Source organism: Trichechus manatus, unplaced genomic scaffold, assembly GCF_000243295.1.
Source record: "Trichechus manatus latirostris isolate Lorelei unplaced genomic scaffold, TriManLat1.0 scaffold00137, whole genome shotgun sequence".
Lineage (NCBI taxonomy): Eukaryota > Metazoa > Chordata > Mammalia > Sirenia > Trichechidae > Trichechus > Trichechus manatus.
Window position 1 is genome coordinate 761,415 of NW_004444073.1, and position 11,104 is coordinate 772,518.

Sequence of the window (11,104 nt, forward strand, 5' to 3'; positions counted from 1 at the left end):
CTGCTCCTTAGAAACCCTATGGGGCAGGGCAGTTCTACTCTGTCTTGTAGAGTCGCTATGAGTTGGAATTGACTTGATGGCAACGGGTTTGTTTTTTTTTTTTGGTTTATAGTACTATGTGCTAGGTTCTGTTTTTATTCTCATTTACAGAAGAGAAAATGGAAGCGTTGAGAGGATAACTAATAAGCCTAAGTTTACAAAGCCAGGTGCTGCAGAAGTTAGGGTTCAATCCCAAGGAGTCTCTCTCTAAACTCCTTCAAGAGCTCATAGTTAAAGGAAGATACAGAATAGCAAGCAGTTAATAAAAATTCAGCATGCTAAGTGCTTTACTGGCCTCTGTTCACTTCATATTATCTTATGTGCCTTTTCCCCCATGTCATTCAACACACTTTAAATAAACTTTTGGTAAAGCTGAGCTTTCTTTTCTGGGTGATGCCCATGTGAAGGGTAGGTATAAGTCTGAGAAGGGGGTGTCAGAACAGAAACCTGCAGCCCAGAGTGCATAGCTGCTAACGGTGTGTGGTCACCTTGGCTGGGGGTGCTGCCAGCGTAAGAGGCTGGTGTCAAGGTGGAAATGGGGACAGACATAGACTTAAGAACTCTGAGGTGAGCATTTGGGCTGGGTAATGTCTCAAAGCCAGCTGTCTTAGCCAACAGACAGGAACAGGTGGCTAGCAGAGCTTGTCAGAGGTGTGGCAGAGGGCTGTACTGACGAGGGATAATGGCTGGGCTTTCACCTGGGAAGGAGCTTCAAGGCAGGCTGCATGCACTCGGCCACCTCTTAAATAAACAACCAGCGACTCCCTGGGATGTTTTTTCTTGGGGGGGTCTCTCAGGTCTTAAAGGACCCATGTGCCCTTAGTGGGAGAGTGGTGGTTCTTTTAGGAGATAAAACAGAGGCAAGAGGAGGATCTGGTTTAGTAAGGAAGAAAATAGAGTGTGAAGTTTGATATCTACCTGAACTCATCCAACCCATTATTGGAAATGCAGGACCAAACATTAGAAGGTGATTGGATTCAGGAATTTGTACCATGGACAAGTTTCAAAGGCACGGGAGAGAGAGTAAAGAAAGAAAAACAAAGGACCAACACCCACTTCAAGGAATATATAGGAAGAAAGCATTGCCAGAGAAGTAGATTAAAAATGAATCGCTAGAGAATTTGGCCATTTTACCGAATCTTGCTTATTTTTATGAAAAATAGGTAAAAATCATTTTGTATAGGAAGTTAGCATTCTGCAGTCACTGTCTTTGGTAGGATTTGGTTAAATAAAGGAACTCCTTTGGAGAATAGAAGTTGAGATAAGAAGAGAAGAATAAATCCTGAAAAAAAAAAACCCTACTCCTTGAGTATAATTGTTGGCACATGGTACTTTGTCAATGAGATTCATATGGCAGTGCTTACTTCATTTGACAAATAAAAATATTTTTGCAAACATAAAAATTTCCCCAGAATAATATGAAGTGAAGAAATACTTCCATATGCTGCAAGAGGATCTCACCATAGCTAAAGGAAGGGGTAAGAAAAGTGGTTTGGGGGCCACCGTGCGCGTGGTCCCTGATCTCCATCAGGTAGAAATTGAGTAACTGGCTAAACTCCCAAGTTAATCTTAACAATGCTGGCTTTTCAGCTCTCAGTCCACTACTAAGTCTGAGAAGGTAGTTTCGACCTTCAAGGAATTTACTTATGATTTTTATAAGTTTTGAAAGTATACCCAGGCAGTTAAAATAAGTGTGCCTCAATCTTCCAAATCCAGCTATGTTCATATTCAGTACAGAAGCTGACTCTGAATTCCTTTAGAGTTAATGGAGAGGACAGTGGTTGCTCAATGGTAGCGTTCTTGCTTTCCATGAGGAAGATCTGGGTTCAGTTCCCGGCCAGTGCACCTCATACACAGCTACCACCCATCTGTCAGTGGAGGCTTGTGTGTTGCTATGATGCTGAACAGATTTCATCAGAGCTTCCAGACGAAGAGGGACTAGGAAGAAAGACCTGGTGATCTACTTCTGAAAATCAGCCAGTGGAAACCATATGGATCACAATAATCCAGTCCACAACTGATCCTGGGGATGGTGCAGAACCAGACAACGTTCATTTCCGTTGTGCAGGGGGTTGCCATGAGTTGGGGGCCAACGGGATGGCAGCTAACAACAATAACAGAAAACTATGGATGCTGTTGCCCATGTCCACCCTATTCCCAGGCCTTGGAGAACTGAACAGATGGACACAAAAGTATTTTGTAACCTTCAGGGCAAACATTCACTAAAAAGTCCAGAGGCTGAGCCAGCATTTGGCTTGGAATTTACTGAGCAGGCAGCGAGCTTGTCCAACCGACAGGGCTTTATACAGGAAGTGAGAAAAGAAGTGATATCAGACTAGTGTTTTCTTTCGGAGCCTCTTCATCAGTCTGGTCTGTTTATGAAAGTAGACCCCTCACCTGTGCATTCCTGCGTACTGATAGTGACAATCGCTTGATTAGTATCTGTTGTATCATCTGTTGAAATACATTCTCCATTAACTGACTCGCTCAGTGCTCTTCCAAGCTGTGAATTGCATAACTCCTTTGGGAATGATTCTGTGCAGGGAGTAGTGACAGCCTTCACCTGTCTAACAGCTTAGAGCCAGCAGCTGCTTAGAGCTACCCAGCAGTGGTTTATATTGTGGAAAGTAGGAAATGTGCTTGTTAATCCAGACTATCCTTCAAAACAGTTTGCTTTATATTTATGCCTTTTTTGTTGTTTTTGTTTTTTTAAAGAAGAGTTAGTGGATATGTGATTTTCCATTCAGCAGAAATGTATTGCGTTTTCTCCTAAACCCTGGGAGCAGAGGTGGTTCAGTGTTAGAATTCTCACCTTCTGTACAGGAGACACGGGTTAGATTCCTGCCCAGGGCACCTCATGAGCCGCCACCACTCATCTGTCAGTGGGGGCTTGTGTGTTGCTATGATGCTGAACAGGTGTCAGTGAAGCTTCCAAACTAAGACTAGGAAGAAAGGCCTGGTGATCTGTTTCCAAAAATAAGACAGATGAATGCAGATGAAACAATGACAACACTTAGCATCTTGTAAATGTGTGTTTCACAGATCAGGGTAAAGAAGAAGGAGAAGGCAAGGACAAGTTTTCGAACAATATACCTGGAAAAACTGCCAAAAGTAGGCAAGGCGAGTGCAGGAGCTAGTGGAGGAGAAGAGGCTGAGTTTGTTATGCCAGTGGAATATTTGATTGGAAGTTGATGTCAAGTAGTTACTAATAATGGGCTGTTGTTCTGGAAACGGCTGGGACTGGGGAAGCAAATTTAAGGGTGGGTGTGATTTAGAAGATTAATCTGACAGCAGGAGTTGGAATGAGAAGAGTCAGTTCAGAAGAGCAGTTAGGAGATGAGAAGCCATGATGTTGACATTACAGAGAAAGTCTGTATCACCTGGTAACAAATTAGATCTGAGCAGTGAAGAAATAAAGCTTAATGATGACCCTTAGGCAACAGTGGTGCCATATGAGAGCAGAGAATCACGCGGGGCATTGGGGGTCATGCTTCTGTTGGGGTAGATTGACGGGTAGGGGTTGGTGAAGGTGATGACTTTTTGTTTGGACACATTTAATAAAAGACTTGAAAAAGGAGAATTAGAATGCTGTAGCTAAGAAACTGTCAGAGATTTGCCAGAGAATATTTAGGATCAGAACTATAGATTCATGACAGTTGAAGCAAATGAGATCCATGAGGAATGGACCAATTAAGTAAAAGCAGAAGAGACAAGAACAGAAACTTGTAGTTGGGAAGATAAAAGTAAAAGAGGAACTACAAAGGATTTCTTGGGTTGTATTAAAGAGCTGGCTATAAATGTAGAAGAACAAAGGAAGTATTGTGGTGAATCACAGAAGCGCAGGAAAGAAAGGATTTCAAAAAGAAGGCGGTAGTCAACGGTAGCAAATAGGCGGGACAGGTTATGTCAGGATGAGAACTCTGAAAAGGTCGATGGGATTAGGGTTTGGTGGTGGGGGCTAGGGTTCGTGGAGCAGATAGAAGAATGGAGAACACAGGTGTAGGAAGTAGACCTTGGGGCCATCCCCATCCTTACCTAACATTCATTTTGATTGGTCAGGTTGCATTGTGTGTGTGTTCAGTTAACCGTGATTCCTTTTCCTCTGTGGCTTTAGTCTTTCTCCGTTAAGTCTCTGCATCCAACTTCATAGTGTGCTAGATGTAATAGCACCCCATAAACCTCTGTCTTTTTAGACTTCATTCTACATCTATGAATTAGACCTGAATTAAAATCCAAGTCATTGCTCTAAATGATCTCAGTTAAGAAGTCTAATGCTGGGAGCAGTTCCTTTGGATGCCTTCTCCTACCTCAACAGCGTTACCTTCCTGTCCTGGTCTGTTGTTTCAAGACTTAATGTTTCTCATTTGTTTCTCTTCCTTGGTCGTTTCTCATCAATAATTTAAGGCCTATTGTTTATGTTTCAGTTTTGAGTGTGCAGTAAGATTAGGGGACTGTCTGGTATGGGTTCATAATATGCTATTAGTCCGAAGGGGATCTCTGGCAGCTGGAAGTGCAAAATACCACCTTCTGGGAAAGTTTTGTTCCTGAAGTTCCTTTGTCATTTGGTTATGAGAAGACATTTGCATATCAGCTCACAGCTAGAGCCGTAAACAGTGGACAGGTTCTTGTAAAGACTTAGGATCTGGATAGTGTATAACAGTACTGTAGAAACCAATCACCATTTCTAATCTTATTGAAAACCAACTCAGGATGTCAGAAAGTACCACTGTATTTCCACTCCTTGGTAATTCTAGCTCCCTCTCCACCCTGCTTGTGACTGCATTGACAGTGGTAGGCAGATGTCTTTTCAAACACATGGCAATGGACTTAGAAGAGCTCCAGTGGGAGGGAGTCCATCGGAGGAGCACTGTGGACTGAGTTGGAGCCTCTAGCAAGGACTTAGGGAGGGCTACTTGCGCAGTGTTCAGAATTCACCAACAAGACACGTGTGCAAAGATGCAAGAGGGAAATGGAACTCTTTTAGTGACGTGAGAGGGCAAGGCAGCCAGATCGTTAAGAGTCTTTTGCCCTTTGTATTAATTCTCATTTTATTTTATCCTCATAACAGCCCTAAGGTGGGGGTAGGTAATATTCCTATTTTACAGATAAAGTAGTTGGGGCTCCAATTAAGAAAACTGCAGGTCATATTTTAGAGAAGTTGACAGAGCTAGGATTTGAACAGGGCCAGCCTGATTCAGAATCTCTTCTCCAACACACACACTGCCCTTCAGAGCAACAGGAGTAGCACGTTTATATAGAAATAGCTTTTTTTATGGTTGTATCTGAAAGTCCAGGACCACGTATTATACTTCTTTGATTTTTCTTCCTTTCTCCCTCCTTTATTTCTTATGTGTGACTTGTTCTTTTGTGGATCCATTACCCTCCACCCCAGGAGAAAGACAGGATCTGTTTGCCTCTACAGGAAAAAGAGTTGTGACATCTCTGGGCAAGCTTCTTCGTCTCTCAGCTGCATTCCTCCCATCTAGGGGCTGGTGGAGCACAGTTGTGGCAGTGAGGCACGAGGACACAGCTGAAGGCAGCCTGCTAGTCGATACCAGGTCACATGGTGCTACGGTCACGTTAGCCAAGTGTGTCCAGCTCAAGCTGCTTCGTGATTGGCATTTATCGGGGCCGTGGCTGGGGTGAAGAATTCTCTGCACTTCATAGGAACAATTTTGCAATGGCTCCCATTCCATTTGCCACACGTTCTCATAAAAACCTCATGCATCCAAGCTTGTTTGTATAAAACGAAACTGCTGGTTGCCTGATTCATATACTACTACTAAAGAATTCTAGTTATGGTCTAACCTTCCTGGCTTTCATTGCCCTTGAGATCTTTGTCCAAAGTTATATTTTCATCCTGATTTTAGTGCTGCTAAGTTAAATATGATGTACATTTTGGTCAACTAATAATGCTAACCATAGAGAAGAAAGACTACAAGGGTAATAAATCAATGAATTGGGTGGTGGTGGTTGGTAGATTATTACCTTGAGAAAAATAAAAGACGCATTGACAGCAAATAATAGAAGCAAATGTAAATTCTTCTTGTGTAGCTATCTTTTTATTAGGCGCCTTCTCTTTCTTCCTTTTTTTTTTTTTAAATTTAAAATGATGAAATGAAACTAACAGAAAGTATTTCCTTTTTTTGTTATTTTTTCAGAAAAAACCACTGTCTGCAATAATAAAGGAAGTCTGTGACGGGTGAGTGTTACTCAGGATTCATCTTGAGACACGTTAGTCTGCAAATAGACAGACAAATAAAATAATAGTAAAATATTATTAGTAAGTCACTGCTTGACCTGCCTAGAGTCACCAAGAATTACTTTGTAAGATTTACACACCCCTTTGCACCAAAAAAGTGCGGTTGTGCCTCAAAGAGTAGAAAGTGTGATATGGCTGGTGTGTGCACATTGGGCTTGGTTCTGTTTATTTTGGAAAATTGTGATCCATTCATCCTACCCAGCAGCCTAAGGGTTCCTGAGGTTAATTACATACTTCATCTCATCTAAATCGAGAGGACCTCACAGGTGCTAACAGAAGATAGAGACTTAAAGACAAGGCATTGAGTGGTTGTGGTGCCACACGGACCTCCACACTGATGTGACTTCCCTACTTCTCTTGGCTGCTGTAACATCCAAAGGACAAGCACATATGCAAGTTGCATATATTTATTTGACTTTTAAAGCAGAGCTGTGAATAGAGGATCACCTGGAATACTTAGTTGGAATGTTCCAGTATGCGGCAAGTATGCTGCTTTTGGGGGTTGTAGAGTATGGAGACAATTGAAATGTACCAATTATCAAAAATTTAAATTGCAGTGATTTCCCTTGATTGCTTCTCTGCTCCACTCCTTCAAAATAGGGAGGAATTTAACAATTTATATTTTAATGTCTCCCACCCCTCGCTTGAAGATAAAATGCTTAAAGGTGAGCAGTAGGCTTGGAATAAGCTTAGAAAGCCCATATTTGAAATGATGAGTCCCAGAGTAATCAAAGATGGCCATTGTCATTTTGTTTTAGGAAATGCATTGTGTCATATACTGGAACTAGCCCAGTCCCAGTCACAGAGGGTTCAATTCATCTCACCCTATAAAGCTATGAAAATGAAAATAACCAAGTGATTGTTTTCCTGAACAGTTATGTGTGTATTTTTCAGGTGGTCTCTTGCCAACCATGAATATTTTGCACTGCGGCATGCCGACAGTTCCAACTTTTATATCACAGAAAAGGTACGTCGACATTATTTAATCTGGGACACTTACATGTGAAGACTGTAGAATGTGACTGATGTTTAGGACTCTGTTCAGGACTGGACATGCTGGTCTAAATTTTACATCTCTAACATTCATGCACAGGAGCCCTGGTGGTGCAGTCTTAAGCACTAGGCTGCTAACCAAAAGGTTGATGGTTTGAACCCACCAGCTGCTCCGAGGGAGGAAGATGTGTCTGCTTCTGTAAAGATTACAGCCTTGGAACCCCTATGGGGCAATTCTACTCCTTCCTATGGGGTCTCTATGAGTCAGAATCGACTCAGCAGCTAAGGCTTTTTTTTTTTTTTTTTTTTTTTTTGGTTTACCATCCATGCAAATAGGGTCTGCAAAGCAAACAACTGCTGCTTGAGTATTAGCAAGGCAACGTTTAGCCCATTCAAGAGTGAAGACCAAATACCTTTCCAAGTCCTGTTTTAGCAGCAACATTTGCCCTCTGGCAGTGAATATACTAATTACCTCTCTTTCCTATTGCTTAGTTAAAGCATTTATTTGATCCTTAAGCACTTACTCTAGCTGTCCTTTCTCAGAGTTTTTTTGTTTTTTGCAGAGTAACCCCTGCTTAAAGTACCTGGAACGATCATAAGAAAACTTTTCAAAGGTGGCATTGTAGGCACTGAAAGTGTTCTCTGGTCCCGGGGACCCTGCTTTCCTTTTGGATGATTTTTATTCTCTTTAGTAGGCTTGGAGGAGAAGGAGGCAGCTTTGAAGACTGTGGTGGCCCTGACAACGAGTAAAACTAGTCGAGAGGTCCCTGATTACTGTTGTTGTTACTGGCTGCCATCAATGGCCCCTGTGCTGTCAAGGTGTCTTATGGCAACCCTGTGCGCAACTAAATGAAATGCTGCCCTGTCCTGTGCCATCCACATGATCATTTGTGAATTGGACCATTGTGACCCACAGGGTTTTCACTGGCTGATTGCAGAAGCAGATCACCAGGCCTTTCTTCCTAGTCCATCTTAGTCTGGAAGCTCCACCGAAACCTGTTCAGCATCACAGCAACACACAAGCGCCCACTGATGATAGGTGGTGACTACAGAGGAGGTTCATCGGGAAGAAATATAAGCTGTGTCTCCTCCCACATGGAAGGAGAGAACTCTACCACTGAACCACCACTGCCCTCGATCCACAGGCAGCTAACATTTATTCAATCCCTACTGTGTGCGTAGGACTGGGCCAAGTGCATTACATCTGTTTGTTGATTTCTTTCTCAAGACAAACCTATGATGTAAACAATATTGGCTTTGGCTGACAGATAGGAAGCTGAACCCATAGAGATCAAATGGCTTGACCAATATCTCATGACTGGTAAATGATAGAATCAAAAAGCAAGTCCAGATCTTTGTACTTTTATCACTTTGCCTTTTGGAAATACCTAGAATAGTTTAGCATTTCAGCTCAATTTTATTGAGCACCCACTGAAATGCATAGGAATCAGAATTGTCCTCATGGAACTCATAACCTCTGGGGCTGGTGAGGAGGGAAGGAACAGACTTGTGAACAGTCATCATTATGGCTGAGTGTTCAGTGCTGGCACAGAAGTGAGTAAAAAGTGTTCTGGGAGACGGGAGAAGCAAGCGACCTTGGGCTTCAGCGTCCAGCAGACCTTGTTTGTCCCTGTCAACAGCCCCCAGAGTAACCATGAATTTATCCGAATCAAGTGATGGTGGTGGAGCGTGGAGGCAGAAACAGGGGCCCTCTTCCTACTTGCGGAGTCCCTGAGTGGTACAAATAATTAAGCACCGAGCTGCTAACCCAAAAGTTGAAGCTGTGACTCCAGCCAGAAGCACTTTGGAAGAAAGGCCTGGTGATCTACTTCCAAGAAATCAGCCACTGAAAACCCTATGGAGCACATGTCTATGCCAGGAGTTGAAATCGACTATAGGGCAACTGGTTTGGATTTGGTTTATTTCTATTTGTGACTTGGTTTCTGTACCCTGAGAAGAGTATGAGCATGTTTAGTGCAGCCTGGAGAGAAGCTATCCAGAGGCCTGGAAATGCTTCCCAGAAATTGTTTTGTTCTTTCCCAGGTAGATGCTGGGGATTTTATACCTGGCCATGTTTCCCTCTTCACATTGATTGCCAGAAAGTTTAGAGTTAACAACTGGACTAGATTTCCTGGCCTGCATTGGGTTTATTAATTTTACGTGCTCCACTGAGTCATTCCACAAATACTTAGTTCCCTATCTTTATTTTTCCTTTGCTTCATTTTCTTAATAACCTCCCTGCCACAAAAAAAAAAACAAAAACCTGTTGCTGCCTCATCGATTCCAGCTCACAGCAACCCTATAGGACAGAGTAGAACTGCCGCATAGGGTTTCCAAGGAGCAGCTGGTGGATTCGAACTGCCAACCTTTTGGTTAGCAGCCAAGCTCTTAACCACTGAGTCACCAGGGCTCCATTTTCTTAATAGTTCTTACTTATTTTTTATTGCATCTATGTAATTTGCATTTTATTCTTTGTGAGATAAAGAGGATAGAAATAAATAAAAGTAAAAAGTTAGCAAGTTAAATGTATCATGGTTGATATCCTTAAGCACAAGACTGTCTCATTTCAACTTGGTTCACCTTGAAAGGTAACTAAACATTGTGACTTTTGGAATACAATTGGAAACGATTGGACGATCCTTTAGTACTTGGGGTTCAAATGGTTAATGTGCTTGGTTGGTGGTTTGAGTCCACCCAGAGGTGACTTGCAAGAAAGGCCTGATGATCTACTTCTGAAGGATCAGCCCTTGAAAACCCTATAGAGCACAGTTCTACTCTGATACACAAGGGGTCACCATGAGTTAGAATCAACTCAATGGCAAGTAGTATGAAAAACTGTAAAAATTATAGGGCAATAAAAGTTATAGCAGGGCTTTTCAAACTGTAGGTTATCACCAGTTCGTGGGTAGTGAAATCAATTTAGTTGCTTGCAAGAATATTCAAAAATGGAATATGATAAATTACAGAAAATGTCGGAGTGTATCACCTGTATTGTTTGTGAGCTGTTTGTTTCACATACACCAATATATGATATATGTATATTGTACTGGGTTTTTATCCTGGGTTGAAGGCCACTGTGTTACAAATAGCTGTGCTTTGATTGATTCCTGTGTCTGGTTGGCTGGGTTTTGGTCTCTTGGGGTGTCTCCATAATGTCTTGTTTCTCCCAGGAGCTGTTGTGTCTTCTGTCATTGTCTGGAGACCTTGGTTTCTTGGAGTAACAGGTTTTTTTTTTTTTGGTTTGTATATGACCTAGGAGTTTGCATTTTAAATAACACCCCAGGGAGTTCTGGTGGGGGGGTGGGTACCCAGAGACCACCTGGAGAAACCCTGCCCTCACCTCCTTTCTAAGGAGGTGGGACCAGTGTATACAGGGCACACTGCACCATGAGCAGAAGCTGTGTACTGAATCTGACATAGGAGTGTGTGAGTGCGTAGCCATTTTTTGGGGGTGGGGGGGTGGGGGGGTGAATAATTAAATATTCATGTAATGTTTATGCTTTTTATTGTTAAAATTAATATATACTCAGAAAACTCAAACTACTCAAAACAATGGGAAAAGTATTCTATTGGGCATTTTAAGGAGTCATTTTCTGGGAAATTTTTAATGTCAAGTTTGAAAGGGACTGGCTGTAGAAGTCAGCCGTTGGGTCTCTCCATCCCTCACAGGCAGTAGCAGGGCTGATTCTTTTATGAAGAGTTTAGGGAATCAGAAGACTAAGCTTCCCAATCATGGCCCTTTGTTTGTAAATAAAATGTGCTGCTCTTTTTCCTGCAGCTGTTGCCGGGCACAGCTGTGTGTGGTACTCA

General features: G+C 42.3%; 1 protein-coding gene across 1 annotated transcript in view; it reads left to right on the forward strand.

Annotated features, from left to right (window-relative positions):
- The window catches only part of ELMO1 (engulfment and cell motility 1), a 648,319-nt gene that overhangs the window by 164,827 nt on the left and 472,388 nt on the right, over positions 1-11,104 (forward strand). The window contains exons 4-5 of the mRNA XM_004385299.2: positions 6,201-6,241; positions 7,196-7,268. Coding sequence (XP_004385356.1) covers positions 6,201-6,241; positions 7,196-7,268 — 114 coding nt within the window. The remainder of the gene's footprint in view (positions 1-6,200; positions 6,242-7,195; positions 7,269-11,104) is intronic.